Genomic DNA, 17,141 nt, shown 5'->3' with positions numbered 1-17,141 from the left:
CTGTGCTGCTATCGTGGCTTTGTCTCTCTGATTCTCTTATCTCACTCTCTTTCCCCTCTCATTCGTTATCCTCGCTCCCCCCCCCTCTGTCTCTCATTTCTTCCTCTCCATCACCCTCTTTCTCTCACACACACTCTGCGTCTCCCCTCCCTCCCATCCTCCGTCATGATCTCCACTTATGGAAGAGAGGCCAATTCTGCTGTCGCCCTTAATGAGAAATGGCAAGCAATCGTCGCGGCGCGCTCTCACCGGTACGTTGATGCGAATAAAAAAAAAAAAGATCCCGGAGGTCAGATTTCACCAAGGGTGACTTTGGCTTGATATATTAGAACCAGTCGATAGTTATTGATGAGCGGGATGGGAGAGGAGGGCGGGAGGGGCATGCATATTTGATAGAGCGTCATACATCGAGGGGAATTTTAAGAGGGAACACAACGTGGGAGGTTTACGGGGAAGGATTGAGTATTTATACGTACAGTAGTTTCTTTGGATGCTTCCATTACACCGTGAGTTCAAGTGACCTTACAGGACTTCAGTAAGTGAGGGTCACCCCCACTTAGAGAGCATTTTTTGGAATAACAGCCACTGGGTAAAAAGATAAAATATGAATGGAAATACGAAGCATCGGGAGCTCCGTTGTCATTAGTCTCTTGTCAAGATTCTGAAGTTGAAAGGCCCTTATCCTTGAGCAGTGTAAATCCCTTATTTTTTTATTTTTTTTTACTTAATGGAGTCCTTTTAAATTATTCCTGGAAAACGGCTTGCCATTTACGCTGATGAGATGAACTGTGACTCTGGAAAGCCTTCTCCCAGGGAAAGTACACACATTTGCCTTCTTTCCAAAGCAGCCGCTGGAAGACAGCTTGTTTGTTTTCTGTTTCATATATTAAAAAAAAAGAAGAAGCAGAATTTCCATCCTGGCATCGTGCACATGTTGACATGGTCAGTTTTTGACCGATGTATTTTTTTTTGTTGGATGGCCATGTCCTCACTCTGTGCTGCTGGACTGGTTTGGATTCTATTCTGCCAGTTATGTTTGACCATGTGCGTTTTTGTGCTGTTGCACCATTAGTCAGGGAGTGCAATCTCTTTTAGCTAAGTGCCACTTTAAACTGTGTGTTTAAAACTGTGGTGACACACAAACTGGGTTCTTTGGAGCAGAAAGAAAGCATCCGACCTCTTTGTCTCTACTTGTTGGAGTACTCGGTGTGTGTGTGTGTGTGTGTGTGTGTGTGTGTGTGTGTGTGTGTGTGTGTGTGTGTGTGTGTGTGTGTGTGTGTGTGTGTGTGTGTGTGTGTGTTTGCCAACAAAGCCTTTTTTTGTGTACTTGACTGCTTTTTGAATAACACAATACCCGGTGTCATCAGTGAATGAACAAATAATGAAGTAGTACTTGTTGACAATTGTCACTTCTAAACAGTAGTTAAGTTATCGGGGTCAAATGAATTGAATCGGTTAATATGCTTGAATGATGGCATAGAATTAAGCAGAAATAACTCCTTATTCCTGCATTGATTCATTTTCAGCCAGTTAAATTTGATCAAAGACACAGGTTTCCTCTCAATCGCTTCACCGTAAAAACAGAAAGGTAATCACTATTAATGAGATCAGCTTCCAGAGAAAATTATGGAAAAATCTTTTTCTTTTTTTTTTTGATCAGCAGAAACAGCACAAACAATATCACAGGGAGTGGATCGGTACATTTGTCCTTACACTCGGAAGGATGTCAGTTTCATGTTTTTAGTTAAGTCATCAGCTATAGTAAGTTATGTGCAGGTTGTTTGTTGATTTACCCGAATTCAATTCAATTCAACTGTATTTAAAGTGTAATATCACAGGACCCTTTTTTCATTGAGCAGGACTAGAACACGCTCATGATTTTCAGAGTTAATACATGTTCAAAGTCCCAACATCACAGTTAGAGTTCCAGCAACAGTTGTGAGAAAAAACCGCCTCAATAGGCTTTTAGGTAGAAATCTAGAGCAGACCAGGTGCTTGGTTTCCATCTGCATTTGGTGTTGGTAGTAGTGAAGTAGTAGTAGTATCAACAGTAGTAGTAGTATTAACAGTAGTAATGTATTTGACAGGTGCACACTATAATCATTGTCACGCTTGATAGTCCATCTTTGTGTCCAGATGTGCAGTCAGCATGTGTGTTAGTATGTATAATATAGTGTTGTTCGGTGGGAATGACTCAGCAGAATGAGCATTTCAGTTGGATTTTCTTGTAAAAACCGATGACCACATTTAAACATTAGCATCTGTGTAAACAGAGACAAAGATGTTCTGAAATACGTCATCTTTTTGTAGTTTGGAGCGTGAGGCACAAAGAGAAAGCTAGAGGAAGGAGAAATGGACGTTCAAGACAAAGAAAAACCTGCTGCTTCAACAGAACAAACGCTTCAAGACCACAGCGGAAAAATGCTGCACTGCAACACACTGTGTAGAAATAATATTTAGTAATCTACATCAACATAATCATGAGTAAATGATTCATGTTATGTTTATTTTGTTAGCGATAGTACAATTCTAATGGCTTCAGTTTGTGTGTCATGTAAATTACCTTTATATTCAACATTTTACAATCCTCATAGACTCTAAAGTACCATCTGGATGAAAACGTATATCATCCACAGCACCATAACAAATATCTATGTAACCATGTTGTGCATTATTTCCCTATTTAAACCAAAGATGGTAGCCAGAAATGGCATATCTCCTTGCTCAATTTGTTCAGTGTTTTATGAATGATATTACAGCTGAACGATATGGAAAGAATCTGCTACGCCGATAGAGGTCGTTTCATCTCAATAAGGATATATAGGGTCGCCCATGAAGTTGTAATAATTTGCAAATGTCTTGTCTTTTATAGCACCAAACAAATGTTATGCATGAATTCATTTACATGTGTAAATGGGACACATAATGTAATCATTGGACCTGGTCAAAAGTGATTACTGATACATTTAAATAGAAATAAACAGAGGATTGGGTGTGAAAGCAAAATATTACAACTTTATGGGCAACAGTGTATGTTTGAATATAGCATAAAAAATAGTCTATATGAAATTAACCTATGGTAAAGATATTTTCTTGTTTTCACTGACTATGATTACATGCCTGCACACAAATACAGAGTAATCTGATTAAGTCACATTTCATTTAACTGAGTTTGATCAAATTGTTGTAGAAAGTTGGGTTAGTATATGCTTATGTTATCAATTTAGGTGCATCAATATTATGATATATGAAAAATACATGTTTTTGTCAGTTGTCTTGGTATATCTTTCCAATCTTTCATGTAAAATAAAATGTGAATATGTGAGTTAGAGACGTCCAAATGGCCAGGTTGTGTGTTCCCTCTTTGTGCACACACATAGTATTTACACCACGCACTCACACACGCCTCATGATTTCAGCCGAGGTATAACAATCACCAAGCTGGCAATCCCTATTTCAACTTCCCATTTCATGTGCTGGATGGAAGCGAACTTCGATGAAAAGACTGAGGCTGTTCACTCCAATTTTCTGAGGAGTCCTCCAGCTTAATTGGTCAAGCTCTTATCCCCCAGCCCACCTCGGCTTAGCCCTGGAGGAGATTTCCTCTGCCTATACCTCTTTCCTTCATTTCCTCCTTTCTCCTCTCCCTCTCCCTGTGCAGTAATCGGAAGAGACTGATGGGGGAGAAAAAGACTAAAAGTCTCTCTCTTTCTTTCTCTCTCTCTCTCTCTCTCTCTCTCTCTCTGTCTCTCAGTCACCGCTCAGCCTCCCTCAGGCAGCAGAGACACTACTGGCTAGTTGGTTAATGAACGTCGTGTTCGTTTGTCACGCTTATCAATCACCACATGTGTAGGTGTCATTTCGACATTTCGTCTCCTCGTCTGCCATTGTTGTTGATGATGTTGTCTTGCTCCCACACTGGTGTGATTGTACCCGAGTCACGGAGCAGAGATGCAGGAAAATGGGAGCTAAAGGTGAAACCTGAAATGTGTGTGTGTGGTGTGTGTGTGTGTGTGTGTGTGTGTGTGTGTGTGTGTGTGTGTGTGTGTGTGTGTGTGTGTGTGTGTGTGTGTGTGTGTGTGTGTGTGTGTGTGTGGGGTGTGTGTGTGTGTGTGATTGCAGCTTAAAATGCAGGGGGAATGATACTGAAGCCACGCGGGGACTGCAAGGCACGTTTTTAGCGAGTTGTTTTCATCTTTCACCTCTTCTGCTTGTTTGTCGACACCGCTCATAAAAGAAACAGCAAGATTCTGGCAGTATTCATCTTTTCCGATTTGTTTTTCGGTGTTAAAACTGAAGATGCACACAATGGATTAGTTTGGTATAGTTTTGAGGTGTTCACCTAATCGTCACATATCAAAATATGCGGAATAAATTTAGCATGGTGAGGTTGAAGTGTCCTTTATTTTCCCCAAAAGCACTCTCATGGCCGAATTTCCATATTTAGGCAATCAGAAAAGCCATTAACATTTTCCCGTCTCCCTGCGATGAGGAAATGTTTGGTGCTGTAGTCGAAATCCTGCGGCCCAGCAAGCGATAGACGTCGTACCCGTCCACCCTCGCTGACTCCGGTAGGAGGCAAGACGCACTGTTGGGAACGCTCGTCCCTGAATGACTGAGCCCAGTGGAGGCTCACGGAATGATGAGCTATCTGGACAGCATTAAAAAAGGACGTAGGATGAATAAGTAATTTGCTGGCTCAATAATTAACATCGTCTTTAACACCGACTGTTGGAGCGTCATGGAGGGACCAGTGGAGAAAATCAAAGAGAATAACTAAGGAGCGTACACAAACAATGTGTCCCTTCATGGAGGATAACTTGATCATGCACTGAAATGGAGCTGCATGAGGATTTATACAATAGATTCACATATATATACTGTATATATATATATATATATATATATATATATATATATATATATATATATATATATATATGCTGAATGTTTCTTTTAGCTCTTTGGTTGTGTTAGCTCTCTATCTCATCTCTACAATTGTGAAAACATGACTCCTACCTCTACACCTAATGTTAAGGATCACCGCCTCACATACAGTATTGTAGCTGTCTGATCCTGAGTATTAACTCCTAATTATGCTTGTGAGGAGCCAAACGTGGCGGGGGCCGCCCCACATGAACACTGCTTCCTGCAAATCGTGTTCTATAAATCTCGTGCATTATCCCGTCTAGAGAGAACAAAGAGAATAAGAATCCATGAAATGAAATCGCTGCGAAAACTAATGTATTTTATCTTGCGAGGGAGCAGGCTGTGCAAGGTCGACTGCCATACACAGTGCCTGAAATGGTGCGTTGCTGTGCTGAAAGAGTCACAAAGTCAGCGTGGAGCTATGAGGAGGGGGGGAGGGGGGATTGCATGTCAAAAGATATGTTCCACAGTAATGGACGAGTGTCTGAAAGCTCACGAAATGATTCACTGGTGAATTCATGCTTGAGTATTAATCAGATAGCACCCGTCTGCCTGTTTGAGGAAAGAACTAAAAAAGAAAGCGTCTTCCCATATGGGCTCCCGCGGGAGTACTTAAAGTGGAAACATTTGTGGAAGGAAAAGATGTATTTGACCATTTCCCCCGCCAACATACCGAGGGAAAAGGCACATCATTTCAAGTGCGAATGCTGATTCCTACACAAATTTACCCCCCATCAAAAAGAATGATGAAATGAAATGAAAGTAAATGCTTTATTGTTGTTGGCACAGCAGCTGCCGTTTTATACGGCGACACAGTCGTTACGCAGTTGTTAGAGAGCCTATGAAGAGTGACGCAGAGAGCACAGGTCGAGAGGATGGCGTGCGGACGCCAGCGCACCCTTTTGCCCCGCAGTTGAAACGACCATATTGAGTTGCTATGTAAATGGATTCAAATTGAGAGTCAAATGTAGGCTTCGGCACTCCTGCGTGGCCTAGATACAGCAGCAGCTCACCCAAACAACATTAATTCATATTCGTGTGAAATGTGCGAGGTGTGATCACGGCTGCCATGGTTTCCCCTCGTGAGAAGGAAGAGAATCTCCTCCTCCACCACGAAGCCTTCTGGGCGAAGGTGGCTTTACTCCGACCGGATGAATCACTTTGAGTTGAGCTCTCATGGTAAAGAACGGCTTCGCTCTGCCACACATCGCAGATTCTCGCCGAGTGAGTCACGGCACAAAGCTGGTAACAGCTTATCTCGAATTAAGTGCTTGTTTACCAAACAGAAACGCTATTTATGTATTTGTCTCAAACTTCGGATCAAATGGCCCGGCGTGTTTACATTGCAGCGATGTCTTTATACCAAAGTAGCTTTCAATAATTGATGCTGCGAAGCAAAGTGTGGATTTAGTTTTGATCTTAACAAGTCAGGAATCAAAGGAAATGGCAAATTCATTTTTGGGATTTCTTGGTATCAATAACATCATCAACATCTAAATGTGTTGTTTGGTATTTCTCGCTACAATGTGTGAATGTGAATATGTGAATAATCCTGCATTGTTTAAATTCCCCTCTTAGCTTTAACGGCATTAACTCTTGGTTCCGAAACATCTTGTTCTGTGACGAAGCGTCAGATAAACTTTGTGTGACATTCTGCTCGTGCACTTGGAAAGTAAAGACGTGTGTAATGTTTGCTGCCGTCCTTGGCCGAGGACACACTCGGCTCTGGTAGTTTGACATTATACCTTGTCCTAAATGCCACCAGCGGCTTCAGCCTGAAATGAGTTCATGAGGTTATTAGATTGGGACTCTCACGTTGCATCCAAGTGTTGCTATGATTTTAGTGATCGGCAATTTTCTTATGGATTGCTTCTGGCTATTTTACTCCCCCCTCCAAAGATGAAAACCGTGACAGAGATGGGTTTGCCTTTTTCGAGGGTGTATTGCAGATGGAAAGGGCCTGCAGCCAACACATTGTTGCAGGGCCTGCTCTTCCTACAGCCCCCCCCTCCCCCCCTTCACCCACGCAACAGGCCCCAGCTCCCCAGGTTCCCCTCATTTGTTGTCCAAAGAGCAACTGGAGGGATACAGGGTGCTGTGTATGAGCATGTGGAGGTTGCATCTTGCCACAGAGACACCGCTCCTTAATGCATGTGGAGGATTTGTCTCCATTCCCTGTCCTTTTGTCCTTGCATGCATTTTTATTTTTTATTTTCCGTCTCCATTCTGTTAATAATACGTGAATGTCCTCTTTCCCCTCCCTCCCCCCCTCCCCCCCCTCCCTCTCCTCCCCCTGTAGCAATTATTGAACCCACCACCACTAGTGCTGTCTCAAGCCCAGGTCAGTATATGTCACCATGCTGTACACCAAAAATCAGCAAAGAGGTCCGCTGCCTCATACTAACCTGAGCCGAAAACCCTCTCCTCCATCCTTGATTTTATTTCAATTGGCTGGCTGGAATGCCTGCTGGGTGTACAGCTTCGTTGTATGTCCTTTTTTATTTCTTCTTTGATTTTGCATACCTTGGTTTTTCCTTCAATTTTGGCTTCTGCGGCCTTTACCATCACACACTTTCTTTCATTAACGCTACCTCCGCCACCGTCGCCCCCGCCACCCCCACGCGGAGAACAGCGTCATCAAAGTGGCTGTTCCATAGGCCTCTGGGTCTGATGCTTTTTCATAATGGCTTCTTCTTCTTCTTCTTCTTCTCTTTCCGGCTTTCTCACCACAAGCACCACCACTCTCCCGCTCCTTAGTGCTACTTAAATGCAGGGTACATCAAAGGCAGGAAGCTGTTGGTGGCGAAGGCTTCGGTTTGTTGTTCGCAAGATGGAATCTCTGCTGTTCTTTGTACTTTTATCACTCTCTTTCTGTCTTAATCTTCCTATATCCCTCGCTCTCCTCTCTGTCTCTGTTCTTTCCTCTTTCTAGAACAATCAGTTGGCGCTCTGCCACCCCTCTTTAACCTGATCTCCTGCTAGTGCTGTTGTCAGTGCTACACTGTCAATGTCACCCTTGTCCCCCCCCACCTACTCACTGTGTTCTGCCGCTTCCACATTCCAGCCCAGAGTAATCCCCTCTGCCTGGTCGTCTTTTCTCCCTCTCTAATGGTTTTAAGCAAGTCCCAGAATGTAATCTCTCATACTGGTTAAAATTTTTTGTTGTTGCTTATTATTGTTTATGCGCACAGAAACATGCAGACATGCATTTCACACTGGAAAGCTCTCGCTGGCACGGACTCCCAGGGAGAGATGAAATATTCAAACATTCAGAGCCACCTGCACGTACAGTGTACGCTCGTAATCACACGTGAGGATGCACGCTTGCATGATGAATCGGCTAAGCGTTTTTGTGATTTTTTTTTTTTCATCCGGCTCTGTGGATGGGTGCCATTGTTTTCCCGCTCGCCTGTTTTATGGAGGAACAGCCCCGGATTAGCACGTAGTCGCCTGCATTCTCTACCTGTCTATCTGAGCCAAATATAATTATCCATGGAGATTCTGTCAGATAACAAGTTAAAATAAGCTCAGCAGCAACGAACGGCTCTGGCACGGCCCTGAACTCTCATTTGATGTAAGGCTTGCAGAACAAATGACAATTTCATGGTCCAAAGGAACACCACTGGTTTCAATCGTGGAGATAAACTCAGTCAGCGACCCACTGTTCTTGTTTTTGTTCCAAGTGGAATTTGGAGTTAATTTTTTGATGGCGCCCTCACTAAGTGGCTCGGTAAAGGGAATTGTTTTCGATCTTGCAAAGGGGCTCTTTGTGATAATCAAATGTAATAATTCATTTTAACAGAATATTATCTGCATTTATTTCCCCTGTGAATGAGTTTGGCAAGATGCGCTTCCGAAATAAGGGAACGTCTTTAAGGAAAGCGAACAGGCGGATCTGTGAAGTGTAAAGATTGTTCATCCGCCACTGCACTTGGAGTGCATGTTTCAGCCCACTGATCAGCGACAAATGACAAAAAAAGAATTGAAATTACACAGAGAAAACAACATTAATAGGCAACATCGGTCATTGAGCTCTTATACACTGTTGCGCATAAAGTTGGAATATTTTTCAGACACAATCCTCTGTTTATTCCTATTTAAATGCAGCAGTAATCACTTCTAACCAGGTGCAATGATTACATTATGTGCCAATTAACCAGGTGAAATGAATTCATGCATAACTTTTTCTTGGCGCTATAACAGACAAGACATTTGTGTATTATTTAAGTATAACTTTATGGGTGACCCTTTACCTAACCTTGTTGTTCCAGTATCAGTTCAGGTGAGCCAGAATGTTAATGTACAGGTAAATTAGATCCTATCTGCACGCTTAGATTGTTTAGCTTTCAAAGACACAACTGTAGACATCCGTTGTATTAGTACGCAGCAGATATTCTAAGCAAGTTTCAACACGATGCAAGGAAGTGAAATACTTCCGAAAAATAAACAATAATACAATTTTCCCCCTAAACACTAACAGTATGCCCTTTAAGTTAATCTGATATTCTGAGACTGTAGAGGGAATATGATACTAACCAGAGAGCAGCTAACTATTTAGCTGTACATGGGATTTGGTTGATTTGGGCTTTTGAAACTAGACCACAACTATATCACTGATGGATTTCTTGGATGATCAAAACACAAATCTTCCATTTGATGATAATGCTCTTCAGGCCCTGAGAAAGCTTTATATAGCTGCATTTGTAACAAAGAGCTACATAACAAACCGTACTATATTCACATTTATAAAATGAAATCATCGTCACTAACTCTGCAGTTCATGCAACAAGTAGTTTCTCTTCAGTTGTTGCTAACAACCTCCTGGAGCTCTAATCAACAATAGTTAATGGTTGATAGAAGTAGAAAGCCAGCCGATCATCATCCAAGCAGAAGAAGGATATGTTTGGAGGAGTCAACTAAATCAACTAAAACTTGGACCGTTCAGACAAAAGCAGCCTTCCCATGAGGAAACTGACATCTACAGTGTGTGCAACAGGCTGAAAGTCAGCAGAGGTCAGCTCACTGTTCTTGGCGAGGGTGTTTTGGAGGCGGCATCAAGGCCGGTGATGCCAGTAGACTGGTGAGGAAGTCCAGCTCTGTGGTGTGGCTGGAGCAGCACAGTCCGGAGGCGGTGGCAGAGAGGAGGATGATGGACGGCGTCCTGAATAACACTTCCCACAAGCTCGCTCATGAGTTGCGGCTGATGGACGCCACATTCAGCCACCAGCTCATCCCACCACAGAGCAAGACGCTACGCTTCAGGCGCTCACTTGTGCCCACTAGCATGACGGCAACCGTGACCACAGCCTAAGCCAGCTGTGGAAACCAACACACACACACACACTCAAACACATACACACACACACACACACACAAACACACACACACACACACACACACACAAACACACACACACACACACACAAACACACCTAACCCACTCCCACTCAGCCAGAACTGTCACACTCTCGGCTCAGCAACTCAGTGGTGATGCATAACCTTTATAATAATATGACTCTGTTATTTTCATAAATATTTATTTTTCATTTTTTCCCGGTGTTACTATAGTCGTAATTGTGTTAATTGAGTAGTTTAACATGATTTTTTCTTTATTGCCGAGAGCTACTGGAGAAGATCTATGTCTGTTAGCTTAGTTTAGCTTAGCTTAGCTTAGCAGAAAGACTGGAAGCACAGGGAAACAGCTAGCCTGCTCTGCTCGAAGTTTAAAGAAATCCATCAACCAGCAAGTCTAAAGCTCACTTATAAACATGTTTCTCGTTTTTCTAATTTGTACAACATGGAAATATAAAGTCATGGTGATGGGAGGCAGAATGTATTACTTACACGGCGAGGAATCTGCTTGTTTACAAACTTCTGCTATGCTAAGCTAAGCTGGTGTCTTATGTAACTCTCGTATATCTTATATAACTTAAACTGTTCCTTTAAGGCGGTATGTAATATATTGTTATTTTTAGAATATCATGTAACTATCATGACTGTGTGACTTTGAAACCGAAGCAATTTAACTGGTCCAGGATATTATCATATATATAGTTTTCAAATTAAGAGTCGACTTTCTATAGTTTTATATAAAGTCAAATTATTATCTATTAAATCCTATCTTATCTAGTCATGTCTTTATTAACTCATTTCATAAATGTCAGATATTTTCACACTTGTCAAGGACCCGCAGACAGAAATGGAAACCATCTGTCGTCGCTACTCGACAGAATCTTTATTCCGTGGAAGTTTACACTGCCCATGTTCAGAATGGTAATATACCGCATCATGTTGACAATAAAGATCTTAAGCTTGTTTCATTGTGAGCATATGGATTTGTATGTATTCACCTAAATATAGAGCGCTGATCCAATACTCCAAAGCAGCTGGCACGGTGCCACCCTGTCATCCCAATGAAATGTAGATCTGTGATAATAGCATATGCTCCCACAGGCTTCCACTTCTGTTTATCTCTGCAAATCACTTGACAGTAGAAAAACAATGTTCTTAACGCAGTACCCGAGCCCGGTTTCTTGTCTTCGCCAGGCACAGTGTACAGTGCTACTGGTTCAAGGAATATTACATGCATTATACATAATGCGTGTGACTCTCTGATTCCCATGTGTCATGTTAACTCCCAAATAAACAAAATTCAGGCAGCCTGAGTGGAGCAAAGTGAAGATGATCCACGCACTGCTTCATTCCCGCATTAATCCTGTTCTTAGCCCTCATTTCTCATAGGACACTTTTTTCCTTCCCCCCTATTATCTGGTATAATCAGAACTAAGTACGGAGGGGGAGGTAACTCAGATGCTGTCTGAGTTACCTCCCCCCCAGCATGAAGCACTAGGCGATTGAAGGTTTATGTGTCTTAGTAATATCATGGATTTTATTATAAAACAGTTGTGATGAGAGGATCCATGATGGAACAACCCTTTAAGAACTGTTCAATTATAATCCACAACTATGCTCAGCGCTTTTATTCTGAATTTTTGTCAAATTAATCTCCTATAGTTGTTCTGAGAATCACACAAGGCATCTCCCCACGGCTCGGGGAGCTGGGAAAATCAAATTATTTTAGTGAGCATGTGCAGCTTTTTCTAATCAAAGGGCTCATTTATGTCTGAAACTGGGGTAACGTCTCTTCTTTGGTGGAGGACTTTAAACAAGCTTCGGTTTACTCTTTCCATTCTCCATTTTTATTATCTGATGGCGGTACAAGTCGGACCCAGAGGCGTTTTTGGTAATATTACACCGAGCGAGGCCACCTTAATAAATAAACAACTTGACATTTTCCTCTTAAGATTTAAATGAATATTCTCCCTTGGCCATCTCTTTGTAAATATTAGACAAGCTATTACTGAAAAAAAAGGTCATACAAACATTTAGTCTGACTTTGAAACCATGTAATGCATTACTTTGGTGATTAAATCTGCAGCTGACTGTTTTTCAAAACAACACTTTCTAACTTTGGCCTTAATATATAATGCATTTATAGCTGTGTGCATTAAAATTGTAAGACTTTTGGTCTCAGTGGGAATTAATATGGATAAAAGAGTAACAGTTGTATTAACATTTTAAATGAAATGTTCAGATGTTCATGTTGTGGATGAGGGACAGCTCCTCTGCTGAGCCTGAATATCGGTTGCTATCAGATATCGGGCTGTAATGAAGGCAAAGTGACTTTGAGATTCACTGTATTTTTTTGTTTGAAACGGCGTCTTTACTTTTTCTGCGTGGCGGTCGTCAATATGGTGTCACATCAAACAAAATTTGTGTTTCTAGTCATATTTCAACATGAAAGCTTCGAACATCAGAGCTGGTGAAACGGGGAAAGCGCCTCCTATATTCCTTAATTCACTGCAATTTATTTTGCATGTTGATCTCGGAGCTCATTCCTCTAAAATACCGACGATTAACAGCCTCAGAGAGTGTTCCTGCTTTTGGGCTCTGCAGTGTTGCATACTAAGCCCTGGCAATATATATTCATATACAACATATGCTCCAACATATGCTACATGTCCACATGGACTACTGGTTATTACTGATTATAATTGATAGTGTGAATCGAGGGTCATACCGAATTAACCGGTGACCAGGTTCAATATTCACGGAGAATGGAAGGAAAAACAATACACCTTATATCAAGTTATCCTTGATTTCAGACATGAATACATTTTGCTGCCGCAGTATGTATTCTTTAGATGTGATTGAATGAGCTGAATGCATCTGGCTGTCTTTTGTTTCACCCGGAACAGTCAGTCAATCAATTATTACATGACATTATCTTCATATTCTCCACACTTCTTTCCAAACCAAACTTGGAAGTCTTTTCAGACCTTTTAGCCTGGCGGATAAGCAGCTCTAAAAAGGTCAAATAGAGCCAGATACCAGATTGTACACTCTTTTTTTTTTTTTTTTTTTTCTTTGCAATGTAAACTGCATAAGCAAGAAGTGCTTAAGAAGTTGAGTTGTGTCAAGTGGCAATCACGATGCAGTTATCAATGTGACTACTGAACAATCGGGTTTTGTGAGTCAGCCCCGGCTAACGGCATTATAAATACACTGCACTTATGAAATATTCAATAGGATGGAGAATCTCCCGCTGATTAGCGTGCGTCAGGGTCTTGTCTGAGTAGACTGTGGTCTGCTGGACTATAGTATTTAACTTCTCAAGAAGCCTCTACAATAAACAGAGCTTCCTCTCTTTACCCAGCATGCCTTAGTGTCAGACACACTGAGCTACCCACAAATAATCCTTTTTTGGCAGTGTATTTTCCTCCCGCCCTTATCAGTTATATACGGTGGCGAGATCAAGAGCCGTGCAAACCACTTCTGCGCCCTCCTTTCGCCACCGCGCCGCCAGCCCGACTCCTGTCCCGAACGGTTTGTTTTGGGGTGATATGCTGACCTTCATTTTTTTTTTTCCCCCCCAAGTGCCAACTCCCCGCAATCATCCCTGGGAGGGCCTGATAAGCAGGTGGCATGTCATCTATCATACTTGACCCCTAGATCCCCGGACAATGTAAATAGACGATGGGATTTTGTCCTGTAAAACTGGAAGCCCCCAAGTCCAAACCTGTTGTTGCACTACACAGGTTTTAAAGACACACAGGCTGTAATAACGGAGACATATCCTCCTTTACTGATGTATTATGTATTAATAAAAAGCAAATAGGAAAACAAAATCCCCAAGTGACTACATGTACAAAACTCTTCTAATACACCACATTATACAGGATACACCCAGCACTAAGTAAGACCACTAATTATCTAGTGCTCCTGAGCTTTACAGCTTGATCCTCGGAAATATTGTGTAATGTTTCCAGAGGTCGTTTATTTCATCAGCAGTTCTCATGCTTCATGACATTTGCATTACTGTAACATCATATGTTTTCTGGGAATTAAAGGGATTATTTTGATATTTCAATGGCATGGCTGCTGTATGATGTTCTCTTTTCTCTCTGTAATTCACTTTAATGAGTGTGAGTCAAGGGGAAGCGTATTTCTGTTATTTGCTTGATTGCTACTCAGTCGTCGGTGTGATATTAGTCTTTAGCTGTGGCTGCCTGGGCTTTTTATTAAAGTGCCCTGAAACCCATTCTGAGAGCTACTGATTAGTTAAATGTGGGAGATGCGACAATGCAATTGATTTTGTTTTGTACTGTGCAGGGAAGGGTGCTTTAACACAAAGTGATGTCTCTTTCTCCCCTTTTTTGCTTTGGTTAATTCACACCTAAGATATGATTCAAAGAGAAACCTTTTTTTTTTATATAAAAGCCACAGCAATGTTATGATAAACAAAACATAAGCTGACAAGTATTCCTAGGAATCACAACCATTTGCACCTTTCATTTTATATCATGTCGTAAGGTGTAACAAATTAACATCCAAACTCCATGTTTTAAACAATCCAAATATTCTCATTCAGTATTAATAACAAAAATGTGCTTACAATCCTCCAGGCGACAGATTTTTGTGCTACTAAACTGATTAGCCAACTAACTATAATATTCATCACATTGCTACATCATCAAATAATAATCTAGAATACAGTTTAAAACAAAATCTACTCACAGGCGATGCTTTATAAGGGCTCGAATGAATGGATTGTTTACATAAGTCGTTTGGAGTGCAGTACCATGACCGGTCACTAGGGGATTACCAAAACGTTGCAGGGTTTTGTAGAACTATCCAATATTGATACTCTTGTTCGGTTATAGGGTGGGGACATACTGTATGTGCCCATGTTAAACTTTTATTAATTTATTAGATTAATATGAGGACTTGAACAGTACTACACTCCAACATTTCTCATAGATCATTCACAGCCCATTTTAAACTCCCACAAAAGCCGACTTATCTCTCCTCTCGCCCGTGTTCACGACATAAATAGGTTGTTTTTTTTTAAATCTCATTGGCCTTAGCTGTTTGTTTCTGCCCCCTGCATGGATTTGTTTTTCGTGGGGTTGCTTTTCACCTGCTTGTCAGCCTCAGATATATATGGCCGTGCTGCCCCCTCCCATCAGCCGATTATTCTACTTACCCCACATCTCGCTCACCGAGTCCCTCCCTGCCTCTCAGTCTCCAGCTCTATCGCTCCCTTGCTCCCACATGCACCGCTCTACTCCCTGCCTCTGATTATCTCTCTCACTTCGCATCTCCTCGGGAGTGTCGGCCATTAAATGCAAACCTGACCGCGCTGTCAGTCCCACGCACACACGGAAGACACGCGGCGACGCACACAGAGAACGGAATAACGGTCTTCAGAAGAACAAGAAAAAACTATTTTGCAGGCGTCACTTTTTTTCCCCTCTTTGCTCATCTTCTATGGATATTTCTCAGTATTTGTGAGGATAATATTGGTGGTGGGTATTAAAACTGAGACCTGTCAGAGCCCTTCCCGTTTTTAAATTGTGCCAAAGAATCTTCTTTCTTTTATGTGTTTATTCCCACCTCTTTTTTTTTGAGCTCTTGTTGCAGGCGGTGCTTTTATCCCTGTCACTGTCACTTATATTCCTTTTTTCTAGCATAACTTTTCAGAGTTTGCAGATCCCCAAATCTCACACATCTACCGCACCCAGAAGATCAAAGCACATTATGCATTGTGTTAGTGCTTTCAGGTCTGTAACATCCTTCCACAGTATTGATGTTGTACTTACAACAGTTTTTCAAAACCTGCATTCTTACTCTCGAGTTGAAAGTTTGGCAAATACGAAGAAAAGACCACAAAAGGAGAAGTCACCATTAAAAAAAAGGGACAATTCTGTCAATTCAAATCTTTTCCCAACTTTAATTGGCCCTCTCGCCACAGCAGTCGGGGGCGATTAATAAGACGATTCAGCTGGAAAGATGAGTTTTGGTGCTCCCAACAACAGACAGGACTCTGCAGTTGGTGTGCGAGAGCTGGAGCAGAAAATGGATAGTCATTTCCTTTTATGGCCAAGAACGGCTGCTGTTGAGATTCAGTCTTGGTCTATAATTGAGACACCAGGGTATATTCTCTTTCTGGACAGACTCTAATGGTTAGTGCATTAAGGGGGATGATTGAAGAAAGAAACACACTTACAGTAGAGGCTACGGTTAATCAGAAAAAATAGCTTTTTTGGCCAACTTGTAGATTGCACCGGGCTCACACTGTGCAATGCTTTAGGTCCTCACTCCCGCTCTCTCATCTCTGGTGAGAGCACTCTTCAGTAGAGTTAAATGGGTGTAATTTTGAGGCAAAAGAGAGAGCACTTTTAGCGGTAATGGAGAGAAGGCTTTGGACATGTTGTCATTGCCTTTGGAAATACAGTAAATGCACTCTCCGAGCCTCGCTCGCTGGTTAGGAGACTCTCCTCTGCATCGCTCTCAGGTTTTGTATTCAGCTCGTGAGGAGCTGCGGATGTAGCTTTCATCAAGCCATCAGCTGGACTGCATATTCACCGGCCCGCAGGTTGAAAGTGCACGCTCCAGCCATTTCTAGCAACGCATCACAACAGTGTTTTCCTTTTTTTCACAAAAAAATTCACAATAATTTACATTTCAATGGTATCATGTTATCATTGTTAGTTTTAATGTTGAAATTTTAGTCTTATTTCTATGTCTTGCTGCTGTGTTTGACACGTACAGTCGTCATGGTTACATGTGTTGTTTTATCATTAGGTTCGCAGACTAGAGGCAAAGTCTTTAGTAAATACAATCGGCATTGTCGTTCTCTCTCACAGTTT

At 41.8% G+C, this 17,141-nt stretch overlaps 1 protein-coding gene across 2 annotated transcripts in view; it reads left to right on the top strand.

The window, feature by feature from the left end:
* The window catches only part of negr1 (neuronal growth regulator 1), a 378,181-nt gene that overhangs the window by 343,884 nt on the left and 17,156 nt on the right, over positions 1–17,141 (top strand). Inside the window, exon 8 of one of the 2 annotated variants that reach the window (XM_084010805.1) lies at positions 7,229–7,270. The exons of the other annotated variant lie outside the window; for it this stretch is intronic. Coding sequence (XP_083866931.1) covers positions 7,229–7,270 — 42 coding nt within the window. The remainder of the gene's footprint in view (positions 1–7,228; positions 7,271–17,141) is intronic. 2 annotated transcript variants of the gene reach the window in all.

This window comes from Eutrigla gurnardus (genome assembly GCF_963514095.1).
Source record: "Eutrigla gurnardus genome assembly, chromosome: 6".
Taxonomy (NCBI): domain Eukaryota; kingdom Metazoa; phylum Chordata; class Actinopteri; order Perciformes; family Triglidae; genus Eutrigla; species Eutrigla gurnardus.
Note: the sequence above shows the minus strand (reverse complement) of the source record. Positions and strands in the feature narration are given on the sequence as shown.